The 21269-nt window shown below is 47.3% G+C and overlaps 1 protein-coding gene across 1 annotated transcript in view; it reads left to right on the top strand.

Annotated features, from left to right (window-relative positions):
* The first annotated feature begins 489 nt into the window (after nt 1-489).
* B3glct (beta 3-glucosyltransferase) overlaps nt 490-21269 on the top strand; it is an 88749-nt gene continuing 67969 nt past the window's right edge. The window contains exons 1-2 of the mRNA XM_057765085.1: nt 490-623; nt 17810-17859. Coding sequence (XP_057621068.1) covers nt 581-623; nt 17810-17859 — 93 coding nt within the window. The 5' untranslated portion in view covers nt 490-580. The remainder of the gene's footprint in view (nt 624-17809; nt 17860-21269) is intronic.

Raw genomic sequence — 21269 nt, 5'->3', positions numbered from 1 at the left:
TGGTGAACACTTAAAATTACATTTATAAAAAATTAGCTTTACATCAACATCTATTAAGAGCAAAACTCCGGGCCAAAGCTATTGATCAAATTCCATTTAAAAGGAGGATATTAAGTAAATTAGTTGAGCTGATTAAAAACACCTTCATCAAAGTGGAACATCGGTGCCAACGATATTAAGAGTTGAATTATCGATTTTGCTTTTTATAAAAAACAGAATATAGTCCATTAACAGGGAGGACAAACGATCCTTCCTCCTTCACTTTGGGCACTGTAAGGGGAGTGAGAGATCTGTTGCTGGTGATGGGGAAGGAAGTACGGGGGAGGGAAGTGTATGAAGGCAGAAAGGAGGCCCCGAGGTCAGAAGCCCAGAGGAGGGCGCGGTCCAGCTGGGCAGCAGGACCACCTACAACCACAGCTGCTGCGAGCGCACACTGGGGCGCTCCCGCTCCCGGCCGCCAGAGGGCGCAGCCCGAGCCGGCGCGGTGCCGGGAAGGAGGAGGGGAGCGCGAGAAGGGTCAGGCGCGCAGGGCTTCCGCGCAGCTCGGCTCCGGGAAGGGCGCGCAGCCTCCACCGCCGGGATGCGGCCGCCCGCGCTACTGGCGCTGCTCAGCTGCTCCGCGGGTAAGTAGCGCGCGGTCGGGGCGCGGCGTGGGGAGGGAGTCCGGGGCTGCCGGCCGCCCCCGCGCAGTTCCGGCTGCCGCCCGCCCCGTCCCGCCCCGTCCCGGCCGCAGCGCCCTCTAGCGGCGCCACCCCTGGCCCGCGCCCTCTCCGTCTCCGCCTTCTTCCGCCGGGCCAAGCGGGCTGGTGGGGAGGGCGCGGCCGGGTCTGGAGGCTGCTCCGCGCAACTGCTAGAAACTTTGCAAGAGGTCGCGCGGTGCCCGCCCCTGCCCGCTTCCCGCGCGCCTTGCCGTGCACACCCTGCGCCCCACTGTGTGCACCCCGCCCCGTGCGTCCCCACCGCCCCGGCGTGTGCACCACGCGTCCCTTCGAGTGCAGCACTCCGCACCCCACCGTATCTACCTTGAGCCCCACCGCTTGCATGCCATGGCCCGCTGTGTGCACTCTGCGCCCCACTACGTGCACCTACTCCTCACCTTGTGCGCCCCGCTCTCTACCTTGTGCACCTCCCGTTCCCCACAGCTATTCACTCATGGGCCCTACAATGTGCACCACATCCCCCTAGATGTGCACCCCTTCGCTCAACCACATCCCGTGTATTCCTGGTACCCCGCCGTGCATATCCCGGGTCCTACCTTGTTCTACCCCTCCCGATCCTATGCATCCCCCCCCCGCCAACGCCTCATGGTGCACACCCCGCATTCCACTGTGTGCACCTTGTTCACCCCCTGCGTCCGGCCCTGTGTACCCCGTTCCTCCGGTTGTGCGCAACCTGAGCACAGCCATGGGCATCCCCCTTCCCATGCTCAACCGTGTGCTCCCTGGATTCCCAGCTGTGCATGACCTGTGTCCCACTATGTTCCTACCAAGTCCTCAGTCATGCACATTTTGTCCTGCCTTGAGTACCCCACGCGCCCCGCCGTGTGTTCCTTGCGACCCCACCCAACCTTATACAACCTTCATCCAGTCCTTAGCACACTCTGTACCCTACTGTGACTCCTGTGTCCCTAGTCCCCCCCATCCGTACCCCTAGCTCTTTTAATTTCCTGGGACTCCACCTTTCTAACCCCCCCCCCACCCCCGCCACCGGCCTTCTTCCTAGTACAATTGGGCGAGGAGGGGAGGGGAGAGCCCTGCTGAGCCTTGGGGCTTGGGGAGGATTCCCTGGGAAAATCAGAGAACTGATCTCAGGCAGTCCCGCTGCTGCCCATTCCTTCTTTTCCGTTTTCCCGAAGGCATTTCCTCCCCCCTCCCCCGTTAGCTCAGATGATGTGAGAAAAAGTTAAAAAGTCACTCTGAATGACTTTTTATGATATTTGTTCAAGTTTGAAAGCGTGGGTAAAAAAGAAAAAGGACTCTTCAGCTTGTCATTATAATACTTTCTCTAACCCTGACTTGCCTGTGCTTCCCGTTTCTGAAAAGGCAGAATTTCAGATTTTTGGAAATGGCAGAACAGTGCAGTATGGAAAGACGGTCCACGAGAGCCTCGGCAGCTTGTTTTTATTTGGATTTATGCTTTCCGAATAGGGACATTTTTTTGTTTTGCTTCTGAATACCCCTGGCATTTCTTCAGGTGCTCACTAAGTGTGCGAAAATTGAGCTAGATTAGCTCATAATTAATTGTTCACTCACATGATTAACTTGGCAACACTGTAATTTAAAATTCTGGGGCATCTTGGACCCAGAAAGTGACAACTGATCATGGGGAATTTGGCCAGAGATCATTAGCTGAAGAAAGTATTGTGGAGCCCTGGCAGAGGGCAGGCAGGAGGGTGGGAAGCTGGGTGACTGTGGCCATCCGCCTTATCGCCTGAAGGTTTCGCAGCTAACCAAATGGGTGGGTGGTGACTGAAATTAGCCTTCTATTTGCGGCATGCATTAATAGTAATATTTGTAGCTCACAGATGCAGTATATAGGCTGAAAGCTAGGCTAGTTATTTTTGCATCTACTTTTTAATACCCATAAGGGGAGATTTCATTTGATAATACAGGAAAGGATATTTCGAATGAACTAAAATGTCAACACATTTTTAGAGATGCCGCCGAACCTCGTGAAGTTGTTAGATAAGCACAATAAAGGAAACAGAAAATTCCTTAAAAGGTTTCTTGGGAGGCTGGAGAGATGGCTCAGTGGTTAGAGCACTGGCTGCTCCTGCAGACGACTTGAGTTCAGTTCTCAGACCCACATGGCAGCTCACCACTGTCTGTAACTCCAGTTCCTGGCCTTCTGATGCCCTTTTCTGGCCTCCACGGGTACCAGGCACACATGCGATACTCATACATACCACATGCGGGCAAATTATTTATATATGTGTAATAAAAATAAAGTAACCTTAAAACAATCCAAGTCCCTGTGAGACTCTTGGGTCTTGTGAGCTGGCTCCTGTGAGCTGGTACAGGAACGAGAATTCTTTCTTTCAGGCCTGGTGTTTATTGTTCTATTCTTTGATATCAGGGGAGAGACATCGAAATGTCTAAAGATGTGCCCCCACCCCAGTTAGGAATCTGTTGAGAGAGAAAAATGTGACATGCACCTGGAGTCATTGAATAATTCTGGTAGTTTAGAAGTACATTATATCCCACCCACCCCATTTTGATTTTCTTGATTGGGTTTCTCTGTGTAATACTTGCTGTCCTGGAACTCCCTGTATAGACCAGGCTGGCCTCGAACTCAGAGAGATCCTCCTGCTTCTGCCTCCTGAGTGCTGGGATTAAAGGCGTGCGCCACCACCCCCTTTTAGGGTGGTCTGACAGGCAGTTTTCCCACACACTACCACAGTTTTTTTCTTTATGAGGAGAGTCCATTTAGAGATTTTGTTTTCAACCTCTGTGTATGCAGACAGTTCACAGCAGATTCAGTTCTAGAGTCTGCAATGAGTTCCAGAGTGAGATTTACAACCTCTTGGTTGCCATTCATTAGCTGTATGGCTTTTAGTGGCTTTGAACCTTCATTATTTTATATAGAACTTGAGGCACGGTCTTGGCTGACCCCTGGAAATTTTGCTGTCTCCTACAGTTTGAACATACAAAATCCATCATAGAAGAGACAACTGTCTACCTTGTAGCCGTTGGCTCGTCTTTCTCTAGCCAGGTTTATTTGTATTACATGGGATTTAAAAGGATGGCGGGGAGGGCGTGGCGATGATGTTGCTATGAGATATTTCTCAGTGGCTTTTGTAAATGGGGTGATCAATGAGGTATCTGTGAGGATTATGGGGACATTCACTTAAAGTGGCTGGTGCAGCCAGGGTATAGCGCTTTGGGGCTTGTATTATTGTCCTTCTCATTGATTTTGAGTGGACCTGATGGCTTGAACTCTGAAGGTCACGTTGTGGCCGTGAGGTTACCTTGAAAATGGGGGGCAGGTAGAGGGAAGGAAGCAGCTGGATACCAGATGGATACAGAGTGCTATGCCCGTCCTGTCTGTCACCTGCTTGCAGCCTTGTATCGCAGGAGATTATATGCAGCCAAGCCTACTCTTAATTGATACCTCTGCGGAGAAGACGATCTGAACCAATGGTGAAATAATAGCTATTAGCGTTTTTCTTTCACATCCCTGCCTGTTCTCTGAGTGAGCCAAGATTCTATTTCTTAGCACCTGCCAAATTGGAATGATTTTTTTTTCCTTCTGAGCCAAGTCTTGCTCAGATTCTTCTCATTATGGTGAGTCAGAAATTTTAAGACAGAGTCAAACCTAACTCTGAGTTGTTTTCTGTGTGGGCTTTTTTTTCTTTTTGATTTTGCAAATTCCCCTGTTGTTTCTTAAAGCCACTTGTAGATATTGATGACAGTGGTTTTAATTCTCCAGATAGATTTGTTGTCATTTGGGACCCACCCCTAGCAAGTTGGCATAATCTACTTGGTCATGAACTTGACCCTGTAGCTCAGTCAAACCCTATAACCATGACGTCAAAGTTCTTCCCAAGCCCCCAACGAAACCACATTCACTGGAGGAATACATTTGAATTGCTAGATAGAGTAGATTTCAAAATCATTAAAAAAAAAAGATCATTAAACTGAAAGACTATTTGGATTCATTATTCAAAGGTAACTTTTGAGGACCTACTATGTGTTGGGTACTGAGCTGTCCCAGGAACAAGACAGCTAGCTCCACCCTTGTGCAAGTGGCTGTGTAGGAGGGAAAGCAACATTCAGTAATTAAACCAGAACCCAGTTGCATCCTGCTAAGTTCCGGACACTTTGAGAACGTGTCACAGGGAGGTCCTTGCTTCTGTCTGTGTGCTCAGATACAGCAGTTTGCAACAAAGTAACACTTGTTAAGAATGTCACTAGGAGCCAGGTGGTGGTGCACGCCTTTAATCCCAACACTTGGGAGGCAGAGGCGGGCGGATCTCTGTGAGTTCGAGACCAGCCTGGTCTACAAGAGCTAGTTCCAGGACAGGCTCCAAAAAAACCACAGAGAAACCCTGTCTCGAAAAAAAAAAAAAGCCAAAAAAAAAACCCCAAAAACAACAACAACAACAACAAAAAAGCCGGGTGGTGGTGGCGCACGCCTTTAATCCCAGCACTTGGGAGGCAGAGGCAGGCGGATCTCTGTGAGTTCGAGACCAGCCTGGTCTACAAGAGCTTGTTCCAAGACAGGCTCCAAAACCACAGAGAAACCCTGTCTCGAAAAACAAACAAACAAACAAACAAAAAAAAAAAAAAAAGAAAGAATGCCACTAGGTCACCCATGTAGCATTGATAGCCAGGGATATTGTGAAGTCGTGGTTCTCAGCCTTTCTAATGCTGCGAACCTTGAACACAGTTCCTCATGTGTGGTGACCACTCCCCCCCACCATAAAGTTATTTTAGTTGCTACTTCATAGCTGTAATTTGCTACTGTTAGGAATCGTGACATAAATATCAGTGTTTTCTGATGATCTTAGGTGATGCCTGTGAAGGAGTCTTTTGATCCCAGGGGGTCACCACCCACGGACTGAGAACTGCTTTTATAAAGCATCCTACAAGACATAGGACCTCTCTGCTGCCATCAGACAGCTTAGTTAACGGGCTCCAAATGTCAGTAGTGTTGAGGTTTGAGAAACTGGTAGATCCATGAAGGCTTCCTGGAGGAAGTGGTGGCCGCTGTAAGTTCAACCCTGAAGGGGAAGTAGAAACCAGACAACTGGGAGGGAGAAGCAAGCATGCCAGTGGGAGGAAGGCTGGGGCGGGGGATTCAAGTAGAGAAACAGCAGCATGGAGAGTTTAAGAAAAGAGGCGGAAAGGTGTTGGGGCCAGGTGAGGTGGGCCCTGCATATAAGGTTGCAGACTCGTGAGTGGCCTTGTGGAAGGGCTTGTCGTGTGTGATGCTCGTTCTGGCTGTTCTGTGAGACGGGGATTCGAAGGGTCCGTGTAGACCTGGGGAATGGTAAGCAGAGAGCGGCGTAATGACACATGGGTATGAAGACGCCATAATGAGACACATTGCTTCGTACGGTAATTTTTAAAACTCTTTTTAAGCAACGGGAGAAGCTTCCAGACTCCATGATTGATTGGGACAGTGGGCTGAGAGTGGAGCGGGGGAAGAACGAATCATTGTTTCATCTTTTTGTTTTTGTTTTTCACCTGGAGATCAGACCTGGGGTCTTCACTCTGGGGAGATGGCTCAGGGTTTACGAGCACTTGCTGCTCTTCCAGAGGACCAGAGTGCAGTTCCCAGCATCCAAGTCAGCCAGCTCACTCCCATCTGTAACTCCAGCCTTTTCAAACAAAAATCCAGGGTCTTTGTGCACAGTAGGCGTGTGCTCTGTCGCTGAGCTACACCCATGCTCTGAAATAAATACCGCTCTCTGTAAGAAACGGGCCAGAGGCTAGTGTCTGGGTTCTGATGTGGGTGTTTAGAGGAGGGCCAGAATTAATTTTTTTTATTATGGTTAAGTATGTATAATAGAAAATCCATTAAGTATATATTGAGTATATATATATAGTACCTATATATATGTATATATACCTATTGAGGTATATAGTTCTGTGGGGCTACATAGCTTGACTTCTAATTTTCAGAGGGCTGGGAGGTGAGGGTGATGAGTTCTGGACAAGTTGAATTTAGGGTGCATGTAAATTGTTCAGATCCGGTTAGAAATCTGGGTCAGAGCAGGGCATGGTGGCGCACGCCTTTAATCCCAGCACTCTGGAGGCAGAGGCAGGCGGTCTCTGTAAGTTCCAGGACAGCCAGGGCTGTTACACAGAGAAACCCTGTCTCCAAACAAACAAACAAACAATAAATACAAATGTAAATTAAAAAATAATTTGGGTCAGGAGCTCATCTACTTGAGGAACTTGAGGGGCTGTTTTTGTAGGTGGCATTTTGAGCAGTTTGTGCATATATATATATATGTTATATATATTACTTTTTTAAGGAAGAAAGACTTTGGCAAAATAATTCTTTTGTGCTTCGCTTCAACTGTATGCATGCTAGAGACGTTTCGACTTTTGGGAAGACAGCCGTCTTTGTAAATATGCAACTGTAGGTTTAGGCAAAAGAGTAGAAGTCTCATTAGAGGGAATTTGCATATATCAGATATGACAGCACCGGTTTCTCCGAGGGGTGTGGCTTATCTGCACTTCTAATAGAATCCGCTGGCAAAGGGAAAAGGTGATCTATTGCTGTTTGCATTATTGCTTGCTGTGAGAAGCTCAAGGCTTCTCATATTTCACGTTGAATTTATCTTCTGCAGATCCTTGAGGGTGGTTATGCACGAGTTTGTGTATCGTTTATGAAATGAATGAAGGGAAGGGTTCGAAAAGGACAAGGTCTTTATGGAAATAGCCTCACGTAGCTCGCTAGCTCCCTTGAGTTCTTGGGTAGCTGTCTGTCCCGATGTGTGTCAGGCTTTAGTGTACGTGATAGTCATATCAACATTCCCAAACGCTTACGTCTATTCAAATGGAGATTCCAGGTAACTTAGTCTGTAGGATAATGCAGTGTACATGAAGCTGGGGTAAAGACAGCTCTCGAAGCTGACCGATGGTGGCGGATGGTGGGTGTGGCAGGAGTGCGTGCAGGCATGTAGGGAAGGGGCACACGGGGTTGCCTGTTACGTCACAACCCAGATCCAGTACCTGGAGGCCTGGGCTGCTTCCACGTGAGAGGTATTGACCCCTTCTTCGGTGAGTGCCTCCTGACTCGGTGAGTGCCTTGCCAGTCTTCAGTGCTTGAGTATAAGCAACTGTACACTGCTGTAGGAGAGAGGCTGCTTGTTCCTCCTGGCCGCCCAGCTAGCTTAGCCCCGAAATAACCACACAGAAATTGTATTAATTAAAACACTGCTTGGCCCATTTGCTTTAGCCTCTTATTGGCTAACTCTCACATTTTGATTTAACCCATTTCTATTTTTTTTTCTTTTCTTTTTTTTTTTTTTTTTGGTTTTTCGAGACAGGGTTTCTCTGTGGTTTTGGAGCCTGTCCTGGAACTAGCTCTTGTAGACCAGGCTGGTCTCGAACTCACAGAGATCCACCTGCCTCTGCCTCCCAAGTGCTGGGATTTCTATGAATTTGTATATCATCACGTGGCAATGGCTTACTGGGAGAGATTCTAACCGGCATCCGTCTCAGGCGGAAGATCCATGGCTTTGCTGACTCTGCCCTTCTTCCTCCCAGCATTCAGTTCTGTTTTCTCCGCCTACCTATGTTCCGCCCTATCAACTAGGCCAAGGCAGTTTCTTTATTCATCAACTAATGAAAGCAACACACAAACAGAAGGAACTCCTACACCAGTACACGCTAGTAGTTTTTTGTCCACCTGACACAAGCCAAGTCATTTGGGAGGAGGGAGCCTCGGTTAAGAAAGGGCCCCCAGCAGATGGGTTTATGAGCAAGCCTGTGGGACATTTTCTTGATTGGTGATGGATATGGGAGGGCCCAGGTGACCGTGGGTGGTGCCACCCTGGGCGCCATAAGAAAGCAGGCCGAGCAAGCCATGAGGAACAAGCCAGTAAGCAGTATTCCTCCATGACCTCTGCATCAGCTCCTGTTCCTATGTTCCTGGTTAATGGACTATAAGCTGAAATAAACCCTTTCCTCCCCAAGTTGCTTTTGGTTGTGGGTGTTTTATCAGAGCAGTAGAAACCTAACGGGCAGCAACCAAACCTCCAGTGTATTAGCCTTGGAGGCCAACCTTCTCCAAACCTTCCTTCTAGAAAGCTTATTTTTTGAGCTCTATTTCAAATGAGGGTTGCAAATGTGTATTTTTAACAAGGGGTCCAGGTTATCTGTGTGCACAACCAGGTGTGGGAATGCCATGGATCAGTCCTTTTCTACACTAGGAATATGTATTACTCTCCTTGGTTAATAAAAAGCTACCGGTAGCTGAGCAGGAAGTTAAGTTAGTTGGGAAAGCCAAACTGAGAATGATGGGAAGGAGGGTGGAGTCAGAAGAGGCACCACCCAGCCACCCCAGGAGCTGCTGGGTATTTGGGAACGGGTGGTCAGAGGAAGTGTCCATTTACATGGGAGCTCTTCCTGGTCCACCTAGGCTCAGGTACCAACTGTGACCATTACTGGGTCACTTTCATGAACATCTGTAAAATGTAGAGATGTCTCGGAACTGCCCTGCCTTGAAGATGAGCTGGGTAAATTTTATGGAACAGAACCCCAGCTCGTATCAGTCAAGGGGGTTTCTCTACTTAGGAAAGAAGTAGAAACCCCAGAACTCAGACCAAGAAGTTCCAGCACCATGCCCTAGTTGGCTTCCTATTGCCATGATAAGCACCATGACCAAAATCAACTTGGGGAGGAGAGGGTTTGGCTCACAGGTTATTGTCCATTATGGAGTCGGGGCAGGAACTCAAGGCAGGAACTGAAGCAGAAAGCATGAAGGAATGCTGCTTACAGACTTGCTCTCTGTGGCTTGCTCAGCCTGCTTTCTTATACCACCCAGGACTGCCTGCCTGGAGTGGCCCCAACCACAGTGAGCTGGGCCCTCCTACATCAGTCATAACCTCATAAGCTGATCGGATGGAGGCATTTTCTCATTTGAGGTTCCTTCTTCCCAGATGACTCCAGCTCGGGTCAAGCAGACAGAAATATAACCAGTGTATATAATTTGGCAGATTTTTGTATCCTTCTGAAGAGACTGCCATGATTTTAAAAAGAACTAGAGCCGTGAGTTGTTCTAGCGAAGACTTGTAGAGCAGGCACAAGGAAGTCTCTGGGCTTAGACTCTCTCAGATTGTATACAGCATGGATTGCTGCTGGCGGGGACTTTCCATCTGCTTTTTCTTGTGAGGGACAAGCTGCCCATCAGTTAATTGCCCATTGTGTTTTTCTAGAGTAAGCCTGGCAGTTATCATTCAACAATAGGATTGCTATTTAAAGGCGTTTTACGAAGAGCTAATTTCCTTGTGTTTGGATATTTGCTTTGTGCTCTACTGCAGTGTGTTTTGGAGAGGGCTGTGTGAGCAGGGATTTTTTTTGGATTCTGTTTCAGACCATGGAACATCCTTATAAAGATAGGTTTTGAATCTCAAACCGTTGGAGTGAAATTTTTGCTTTATCCCCTCATCTTGACTGACTTCTTTAATCAAGATGTAAATCAGAGAGGCGAATTCTCTTGCTTTGTAAATGTATGTGGTTATTCCCATTCTGTCCCATGTGCTGTGCTTGTAAATATAATTATCTTCCAGCTCACAGGGTCTCTGGGCCAGACTGTCTCATGCTACTTTTTTTTTTTTTTTTTTTTTTTTTGGTTTTTTGAGACAGGGTTTCTCTGTAGCTTTGGAGCCTGTCCCGGAACTAGCTCTTGTAGACCAGGCTGGCCTTGAACTCCCAGAGATCCGCCTGCCTCTGCCTCCCGAGTGCTGGGATTAAAGGCGTGCGCCACCACCGCCTGGCTCATGCTACTTTTTATAGTCACGCAGTGCTGGGGCCTCAGATCTCCTCTACCACAGCTTCCCTCTCTTGTCAATTTGAAGGACATGGATCTTTTAAAGAACTATGTAAAAATTTCTCTTAAAGGGTACTAGAGAGGTGGCTCCCTGGTTAAGAGTACTTTACTGCTCTTGCAGAGGACCTGAGTTCAATTCCCGGCATCCATGTCCAGAGACCCACAACTGCCTGTAACATCAACTCAGGGGATTCTGATGCCCTCTTTGGGTCTCCTTGGGTACTACGTGTGTGTGTGCGTGTGTGTGTGTGTGTGTGTTCCAGGGGTTGCCTGGAAGGGACCAGAGTCTTGACCGCATGTCCAGTGCTGAGTGGGCAGGCTGTGGCTTCAGTCTCCTTGTACTATGGAGACCCCAGCAGTGCTGGTCTCTCTGACTCCACGCTGTGTACTGTTCATGCAGAGGAAGCTGCTTTCGGAGTTTTGTGGTTAATTCGTTCAGTGTCCAGGAACAGGCTTCCCTCATATCTGCTCACCCCATGACCTTTTCTTCCTGCTAAGTCCCGAAGGTGGAGTCACGTGCTCTGTTCTTCTGCACGGCCTTTTGACTTCTCCCTCCCAACTGTAGCCACTTGCATATCTGCCTCTAAGGTATCTTTGACAGATATCTTCTGTCCCCTCAGCCTGACAGCCTCAGGTGCTGGCTTGCAGTTCCCCCATCCTGACTGAGGCCCAGAGATAGTCTTGTGCCAGTAGCCTCCCAGCTGGCACGTGTGTGCCGGTTCTTATCCCCTGAACAGTCGTTCCGTTCACTGTCTTGAGAAGTCTATCTAGAAAACATAGCTCCATATTGCGTTTCCTTCTTCAAGAAGCTTTCATGCCCAAGTGGGGCGGGGGGATTAGGTTCTTAAGGCTCCCCTTCATTGTATTCACCTACCCCATAACTCCTGCCCTCTAGGTGCTCCCCCATCAGACTTCACTCTTCCCAGCCATTAACCCCAAAGTGCCCCTTCTCCATCAACTCTACCCTCTCAGGTATGCCCACCCCAGTCATCCTCCCAGGTGTCTCTGCCTTGGCCGCACCCTTAAGCCAAGTGTACCCTCTCCAGCTAATGCCTAGTCACCCCCTCAGGTGTTTCCACCTCAATCAATCACACCCCAAATTCCTCACCCAGTCAGCCCCCCCCCCCCATAGGTGATTCCTCCGCAGTCACCAGGTATCACCAACCCAGGTACTTCCCCTACCAGGCACCCCCCTCACAAGTTTGTTTCGGCTGCCGTTACCCCTTCCCCTTGGTGTCCTAGCCCTCTCATTCCCTCCCTCAGTGCCCCTGCCCAGCCTCTCTCCTGCACTTTCTGTCATCCCTTGGGTGTCCAAGTGCTAGGCGTGGGCCTGTACAGTGCAGTGTGTGTGGGGGAAGTCTTTCTAGGCCTCCTTGGTACCTTACCACGTGCCCTCTGGGCTAGGGCCACCTCCAAGCTTCAGGACTCTTGACAGACTCTGCTGGAGACTGTTGGCTCCTCTGGGGGGCAGGGCCTTCTTCTTTAGCATAACCTGGCACAGACAGACAGACTTCTTGTCTTTTGAACAAAGGAAAGTCTGAGCGAGTGAGGTTGAAGAAGATGGTTGCTAACACCTGTACACACTCCAGGGCCTTTGCGGAAGACGACCTCCTCAGTCCCTCAGGGGCCACCGGTTCAGGCCCTTCACCCTGTGGGTTGGCAGTGCCCGCTAGAGCTGCTTCCCAGTGTGTCAATGACTGGGGTTGATGCGTCTGTCCAGGGAGGGTAAGAAAGAGGAGGGCTCTGTGCCTACGGCCTTTCCCTGGGCCGAGTCTGCTGGACTCGGGATTGCTTTTGCTTCTCTGCCCTCAGTGGAGTGGGTTACCCTCAAAGCTTTCATTAGAAATGAACAAACCGCAAACCGGCCTTGAGCTGTGGTCCTGCGGTGAAAGGCTCCCTCCCTCCTGGGACCTGCAGGGAAATTCAGAAAGCTCAGGGGAAGGAAGGGTCAGCCCCTAGAGGCCAGAGCTGCCCTGGGAAAGGAAATGTTTGGTAAGTAGGGTCACAGGGAAGAAAGAAAGAAAGCCCCAAGGCTTTTCCTCCCAGAGGGTGGTAGAAGCCAACAACCCAGGCATGTCGGTGACTGGATCAGATTTTCTGCCTCCCTCCTGGCTTCTGGACAGGACTTGCACCCACATGACAGAGAGATGGACAGTCTGCATTGTCTTGATTAGCGACATAACTTGCACTGTTGCAGGATGTTTTGGTTTGTGTTGTTTTGGAGACCGTGTCTCTGTAGCCCAAGCTAACCTTGAACTCATGACCTTCCTGCCTCCAGCGCCAGAGTGCTGCGATTAAAGGTGTGCGCCACCATGTTTAGCTTCCCCCAGTTTTTCCTCAGTGTCAAGCTGGTCCCTAATGGCTTCACTGTCTTCTCCTCAGCACCTCCTGAGGTGGGAAACTGGATGCAGAGCGTGTTACTGTTTTCTGTGGTTTTCAGTTTTGTTTGGTTTCTCTGATGGACGTTTCTGGAAAACTTGGGAATTAGGGGGCACGAGCGCATTCCCTGCACGGAGGCAGGGTCCTCCATCCACTCCCAGGACCCAGGCCAGCCAGGTGGTGCATACTACACACACTGCAGTTAACTCCTTCGGGTTTCTTAAGCATTGGGGCTTCATCTAGCCTGTAAAACTGCATTCCAGGCTACTTAAAGATCTCAATTTTTCTTTCCACTATAGGTGTGCTCACACATCCGTTGGCCTGAATTATTTAACGTTATCGTGGAAAAGGCCTGATTTCTATCGCCTGCCCTGATTTGCACTTTAGATATAGTTCCCTGTCTCAGTTCACTAGAACTCGTGTTGAAAATAGAAGAGAGAAAATGACTCTTAAACAGCAGTTTGGCACATAAAAGCATGATTTACCTTGGAATACTTCTCCAACTCCACGTTAATGCACTAACGCCACATTTTCAGAAATGCTTTCCCCTGCCAAACCTAGGAATCAACGTGAAAGGAAACAGTGGCCATTCCCGGCGTCCCTTTGGCGGGTAGGGTATGTGTTGGAGAGGGTCCCTCATCTCCTCCCTCTCAGTCCTCCCCACCTCTGAGATCGCCAGACCTTAATATTAAATCAAAAGCAACTCAACCGTGAACATTAGAAATACAGGGCATCTCATGTAGACCCGAAGCCCGACGGCAACTTGAGGGACTCCGCGTCAATATGGCACACTCCACATGCAGTGCGCAGAGCCCGTCATTTTCCACTGTGAATTATTCAGCTTCTGTTTATATTTGTGTTTTCTATATTCTGCTTGCTCCTCTGATTAGCATACCCCAAATCTGCAGTGCGTCAAAATGCTGAAATTAAAAATAAAAAAGAAAAGGAAAAACGAAAGCAAACATTGACCTGTCTCCTCTCACTTGTGAAAATGAGACGCTGGGTTCTATTAATATCGAGAGCTAATTTAAGACAAAAAATAGTTTAAGATTTTTACACTTAAGCTATTGGGAAATTATCTTTGCTTTGGTAATACAAAGTCAGTATTTGTTAGAACTGCTGGAGTAAATGGACAGATTTTTAAGCCTTATTTACTCTGTTTTCTCGCTCTTTTAACCCATTTACACCCCTCTTTCATCATCTTTTCCCAGGAAAGCTGGGTTTTGTTGGGAGGAATTCTGCAAATGACTCATCATTCTATACTTTGCTTTATTATGCACCTATGGAATACATTTGGTGCCTACACTGTTTTGTGTGTTCGGTTTAGGTGATAGGAGAGAATCAGGATGAGGGAGAGATGGAGAGCGATGGTCATACTCATGGTGTCGCTTTAAATATTATGTCATCTTTGCTGTGGAAAAAAGATTTTAATTTCACAGTAGAGTGATGGAGACGATGACAGGGTTTTTATTTTTAAAGGATTTTTTTTTTTAAAATGTCTAGATCTGTGTATTTTGGGATAGAGATAGACACGAACAGTAAGCCTTGTCTGCATGAAGGCCTGGCATCTCCTTCTCAGCAGGCAGCATCTGTGGGGCTCTCTTGACTTATTGGCGATGTGTTCTTTTGTCCGTAGATCTCCTTTACACAGCGACATTGGGAAGTAGTAGCTGCCTTTTAAAAGGAGAGGCTGCACCTTGGTGCCTCCTGGAGCCCGTGCAGAAAGGGACCGTCCCTCAGTCTGCTCACCCTTCTCAGCTGGCACAGCCCCACGAGTCATAGCCCTTTGGCTTTGCAGGCAAGTCAGCTGAAAGAAAATTCTGGATGTTAGATGGTGCCATTGGACCTTTTAAATGAGAAAGGTACTTTATTTAATAACAGAGGAAATGATAACCAAGAGACCTTAGATGATCTAGGTTTGAAATAAGAACTGACTGGAAGGAAGGGAGGTTTTTTTTTCTTCTAGTGCTGGGGATCAGCCGAGTTCTGCATGTTAGGCAGATATTCTGCCACTGAGCTCCATCCTCAGCAAGATGGATCTCTGAATGGAAAAGTACATTGGCATTGCTCCTGGGATGTGAGGCTATACTACTCACCATACAGCTGAAAGCCCAGGAGACAGATATTCATGGGTGGAAACAGGCTCGTTCAAAACCCATCCTAAAGAAGACAGAGGCAACTCTCAGCCTCAGAAGTCCATCTCTAGGTGTTTAAGGGAGCAGAGAGCTTTTATGGGGTCAAGACGGGGAGTTATGAATAGATAGTGTGTGTTGGCTAGTGTCTTTTCTTCCTTCCACAAAAGGATTAAGGGGAGGGAAGGTAAAAGAAGAAGAGGAACACTGGATTATTTATTAATTTTTAAAGATTATTTTGTTTTATGTGTATGAGTGTTTGCCTTCATGTATTATGTGCTCCATTTGTGTGCAGTACCTGCAGAGGCCAGAAGAGGGCGATGGGTCACCCTGTAATTGGAATTACAGATGATTGTGAACTGCCAAGTGGGTGCTGGGAACTCAATCTGGGTCCTCTGCAAGAGCAGCCAGTGCTATTAACTGCTGAGCTAGCTCTCTACCTCTCCCACTATCTGTCAGTTCATCCATCTGTCCATCCATCCATCCATCCATCCATCCATCCATCCATCCATCCATCCAGGATCTCCCTATGTAGCCCTGGCTGGCCTAGAACTCTATATAGATCATATTGACCTCAATCTGCCGAGATCCACCTTACTCTTCCCCTTGAATCCTGAGATCAAAGGTGTATGTCATCATACCCTAGCAAAGGACAATTTAAAATAAACTGCTATAGCTTGACCACAGTTTTTATAGCCTGTAAGTTCTCAGCATGTTTATTTTCCAGAATCCAGTGCTGCCAACTGATGTTAACATGTCACCATGATGTTTATTTCTTCCCTATTTTAGGTTAAACCCATAACTTTGTACATGCAAAACACATACTTTCCACTGTGCTGTAATTCCAGCATCTGTACTTAATTAGTAATTCTGGTTTTGATATCTCCTTGAGAGTTTAATTAATTAAACTATTTTATTTTTCTTCTAATTGTGTGTATATGTTTGTGTCTGTGTGTGGGTTTGTGCCAGTGGGGACCAGAAGAGGGCGTCAGATCCCTTGAAGCAAAGTAACAGGTGGTTGTGAGCCCTCTGACCTGGGTGGTGGGAATTGTGTCCTCTTTAGGAACAGTAAATGCTCTTAACTGGTGAGCCATCTCTCCAGTCTCCTCCCCGACTGTTTCTAATGTAAGAGTCTCTTGGGAGCAAATGAAGTAAGACAAACCCCAAATATTAAGTACCCAGAAACAGGACTGAAATGACATTTGGGTTAAATGTCTGCTTTATTAATGATTTGAGCCTTGGTGTGTGTGTGTGTGTGTGTGTGTGAGTGAAGCGTGGAAACAGATCATATCATGGTGAAAATAGTTGGACATGGGCAATAGGCTCTCTTCTGCTGGATTAGATGGGTGTTGCTGGTAAGGGAAGCCTTTCAGTGAGGGGACCCCATAGCCGACACATACCTCAGTGTGCTGTTCGTATCCTAGTTAGCCAATAAAATTATATTCCTGTGTGTGAAGCTTGTAATAAGAGTCTTTTAGTAATGGTCCCCAAATACGTATTTCCAGCTGGTGCCGAGTTCTCTAATGAACGGTCGGGCCGAGTGGGGAGGACTGAGGCTGGTGTACCGTTTCGGCAGTCATGGGACCTCGTACGCTGTTTGCTCTTATCCTAATTCCACACACTGAGGTTCCTTTGGCTGGCGCTTCAGTTTCAACCCTGCCGTATGAAATGTCATTCTGGAAATGGAAACGATTAAACCGTGGTAGTCATTTACTTTTTAGTGTGGACATGTTGTAGATGACTTCTTGTGAGCAAATGTTAATGGGTGATGTGAGGCAGTGGATGTCTGGGGGTGTAGTGGGGGAGGGAACGGATTAGACGGGGATGGGGTGGGGTGTGGATGTAGTGGGGGGAGGGAGACCCAAATGGTTGGGTTGTCTCCTGCTTGTCAGTGGCATTCTCCAAGGACCCTCCCATGATGCTTCTTAAACTTCATTATTGTCTTGGTGTCCTAGAACACTCTATGCCATGTGCCTGCCCTGGTACAGTGCCCACTTCCTCTGGGAATGCTGCCTGGAGGACCCGAATCCCTACCCTGCAATGCTCTCCTTTAACTCCTTCGGAGAAACTCATTATGCAGTTAGTGCTTGTGTTCCTTGCCCTTCCGGACACGTTGTCTTTAGCATTTTGCTTCGTATTTTCAGTGCTGTGTTGCATTGTCGTTGTTATTATTTTTAATGATCAGCCTAAGTGTGCCTCTAAGGAGATCTTTGCCTATTTATGACTTGAACTGAAACGTTCCGTCATTCTGAATGAAGGATGATTTTTCATTCCTTCAGTCTCCTGCCCTAGAATTTCAGTAGGATCCGCATCTTCTCCCGCTGGCTTGTCAACAGCAGCATCTGCGATTCTAACCCTGAAGCCCCGAACAACAAATGCACCCCAAAGATAGTTCTGTTGCTTTGGCAGGGAAGATGGAGGTAGGAATTCATACTACCAACCCCTGCATTCTCAGGAATTTTTTTTATGTTAAGAAGGTATCTAAATCAAGAGTTTAAGGAAATATTTTTCTACATTTTTTGGTTGTTTGTAAAGATTTTAATTCCTCTGTTTTTTTTTTCTTCTTTTTTCTGCTTGGTAACCCGATCTCATTGACTTTACAGAGATAGTAATTTCAGGTCTAAGATAGAGAAAACCCGGAATCCTTGTTTGTAGCGGATACGGCTGTTTAAAAATGAGCAAATGCGTCTTGTTAGAATATTCCTCCCCCTATTTTCAGCAGAATTATTAAGTGTGCGAATGAACCGAGATTGCTAATCTTAATGAAACCATGTTTCTCTTTTCCCTTCCAGCTTTTGCTGTGGTGTCTAAGGAGATAAAAGAAAAGGCCACGCTTTCCCAGGTACAGTCTGACCACTCTCCTGACATTCTTTTAGATTTAATGAGAAGTGTAAAGATTTTGTCCTTAACAGTTAACTTTATTTTTTGCTCTTGTATGGAGTGAGCTATTGTTCAATATATGTTTCTGTATGTATATGCTTGTGTGGGGGTACTGTGTAAGTGTTTTGAGTGTGGAGGCAGAGGTGAGCTTTGTATGTTGTTCCTCAGGCTCAGCCTGTGTGTGTGTGTGTGTGTGTGTGTGTGTGTGTGTGTGTTTGGGTGTATTCCCCATATATGCATGCGGAGGCCAGCCGAGGACATGAGCTGTCATGCTCTGTCACCCCCCACCTTATTCCTTGGAGGCAGGGTCTCTCTCTGAGCCTGGGGCCTGGTGGGCAGCCAGCAAGCCCCAGCCATCCTTCTGTTTCTGCCCCGTGGCAGCTCTAGTCACCCACCTGGATTTGTACACAGCTTCTGGAGATTTGAACTCAGGTCCTCACGCTTGGGTGACTAGTGCTTTACCAACGGAGCCGTCTCTCTGGCTATCAATATGGATTTTGATGCCCTAACAACCTGTGAATAAGTTTGATTGTTTTTGTTGTGTGGGGGCACATGTGTGTTGTATGCATGCTCACATGTATGTGTGTACATGTGCGTGTGTTCCTCCATCACTCTCCACCATATGTACCGAGGCAGGGTCTCTCACTGGTCCCAGGGCTCACCGTTTCAGCTAGTCTGGCTAGTCAGCTTGTCCTGGGGATGGTTTATCTTTTCCACTCCATGCTGCACGCCCAGCTTTTCTGGTCTCTGGCCATCTGTGTTCTGTAAGCCCCATGCTTGTGCTTTGCCCACTGAGTCATGTCCTCAGCCCCAGATTTGTTCTGAAAAGTATGATTTAATAGTTCCAACCATTTTAGGAAAAAGGATTTTTGATACAGAGATAGATCTCTGAGAAGCCCTACCTGGGTAGCTTTGTTTTGCCCCAATCTCGGACTATCCTTCCCTTGGCTTCATCTTCCAGTCTGTGAAAGGATTCTTGGGGAGAGGGCAAAACCTGATCACTGTTGCCTTGAAGATGGAGCCCTGTGGGGAAACATCCTGAGGACAGGATGAAGGGCTCCACAGGTGACCAGGCTGCTGGGTTCCTTGGAAACTCAGAACCCAAAACCAGGTCCGGGGGCTGGGCAGAGTGGGTCGTACTTTTCCAAAATCTCTGAGCCACCTCCATTTTTGATCACTGATGATGTTGGAGAATTTCATATATATATATATTTATCTCCACTTGAGCTTTGCCTGGGCTTAGTTTAACAGGTGAGCAAGCAACAGTATTTAAAGACTGCTACTCATTTCGTCATGGTAATTAAGGCTCTATTGGGCCAGCATTTTCTCTGCAGTTGGTGTAAAGTCTTTTGAATAGAATATGTCTTTGAACAACAGAGCATTATCTAACTGTGCCCTGGGATCCCTCCAAAGGGGAAACGATGCTAATCATTTCTTATCATGTTAGGACTCTTTAGGCCTAATGAAAGCATTTGAACACATTTTATTTAATTTGATCTTCTCAGTGGCGCTGGTATTGCTAAGCAAAAAAAAAAAAAAATAGATATTCCCAGTTAAACAGAGGAAATTTAGCCTGAAAGCAATTATGTGATTTTACCAAGGACATAGGATTATTAGAAATTCAAGTTAAATGTTCTAAATTCTGTATTTTCAGTCTGTACTCCATTTTAATTATAATGTGTGTCTTGGACAGGATTGAGGCCTGCTCCTAAAGAGTTTAATGTACTACGCAAGGGTTATTAGCAGAGAATTAAAATTTTGTTTAATGAATTTAGAAATTATGCATACTTAAAAATGTTAAGATGATTATTAAATTTTATTTTTATGTGTACGAATGTTTTGCCTATATGTATGTATTTCCACCACATGTGTGCAGGTGCCCGTAGAGGCCAGAGGAGGGTGTCCGATACCCTGGTACTGGAATTACGGATGATTGGGAGCTGCCATGTGAGTGCTGGGAACTAAAGTCTGGTCCTCTGCAAGAGCAGCCAGTGCTCTTCACTGCTGAGCCTCTCCTATGTGAAAAATTTGCAAACTAATCATTGCAAATTTGAATTGTCACTGTTCAAACCTCTGTGGTCTTGGTCTTGTTGGCATGTCTGAGTTGGGATAGATGCGCTAATAACAGTTCTCTTTCTTGTCTGGCGGTCGGTGTGCAGCCTTCACAGCAAGCATGTTTTTGATTACTAAAGATAGTGGCAGAAACTTGTAGCATCAGAGATCATAAACAAGCCCTGCGCCTTCCTCCTCGGAAAAGCGGAAGGCCGGGTTTTCAGTGTTCTGTCGTTCCTTCATTTAGCCCAATTTTCTTTCTCAAAGGAGAAATTACTCAGGACTATGTTGGTTCCTTGGGTATTTTATTTTTTTACAGTTTACCAATTGGGTTGTTTGAGAAAGCTAATCATTTCCCTAGCTTTGTGTCGGCCAGTCTGAGCTACAGGGCTTCATACCAAATAAGAAGATCCGTGATCCGGGTCGGTCTTCTTTGATGTCGTGAAGATGTGTGGTTGCAAGTGCAGCAGGTGTCCAGGGCTGTTGAAATGACGCTGACTGGAGCCCCTGGGTCTGGCTGGTTTTCGTCTTTCCCTGTGTGGGAGGTGACTCTGGTTATGCATAAATGTGTGTTGTACTGATTGTTTTTCTGAAGACCTGCAGGCTGGTGCTGCGGGGAAGAAGGGACTAAGAAGACCCAGACCTTCATCCTGGGTTTGTGGCCAAGGATTATTGAACCCTGGGAAGTTCCTTTTTTGTGTCCTGAGAGGAATGGTTTTCTCGTTTGGAAGAGGGGAATATTGGCTGTAATCATCTCTTGATGTTCTTCGTCTAAATGTTCTCTTTTCCCACGAACCACACACAGCTGATTCGGTGGCTTAAGGAGAAGGATCAGGTACCTCAGGTACCTTAGGCAGGGGACAGGGAGCAGTCCTGGTGGGACCCATTGGTGGCCTTATGCTTGGCACAGCTGCACTGTGGGCGGGTCTCCTGATCAGGTGCAGCCTTTTAATGTCTGCACAGGCCAGCTTGGCATGCTAACCCGGCTTGAAAGAACACCTTCAAGAAGGAGTAGAACTTTCCAGTCTTAGAGGTTTCTTCCAAAGTTAATTGTTTCATCAGGATTTAATGGTTGTTTGTCCCGGGGTCCGACAGAGCAGTGTCCAGCAGTGGCATAGTCTCTACTCAAGCAGCCTTTCTGCTCTCGGGGCAAGGACAGTTTCATAAGATGAAACCCATCAAGTCACATCCCTGCCTTCAGCTCTGTCACTGCCTCGTCTCACGGACCCTTTGGCATCCCTTGAGGACCTTCTTCTTTGTGGCTTTGTCTTAGCTTTGTTGGTAAAGGCTCACAACCGTGTTTCTTATTTCAGCCCGTAG

Source organism: Chionomys nivalis, chromosome 3 (assembly GCF_950005125.1).
Source record: "Chionomys nivalis chromosome 3, mChiNiv1.1, whole genome shotgun sequence".
In the NCBI taxonomy this organism is placed as follows: domain Eukaryota; kingdom Metazoa; phylum Chordata; class Mammalia; order Rodentia; family Cricetidae; genus Chionomys; species Chionomys nivalis.
The sequence above is the reverse complement of the archived record's forward strand: the minus strand, read 5'-3'. Positions and strand labels throughout refer to the sequence as shown.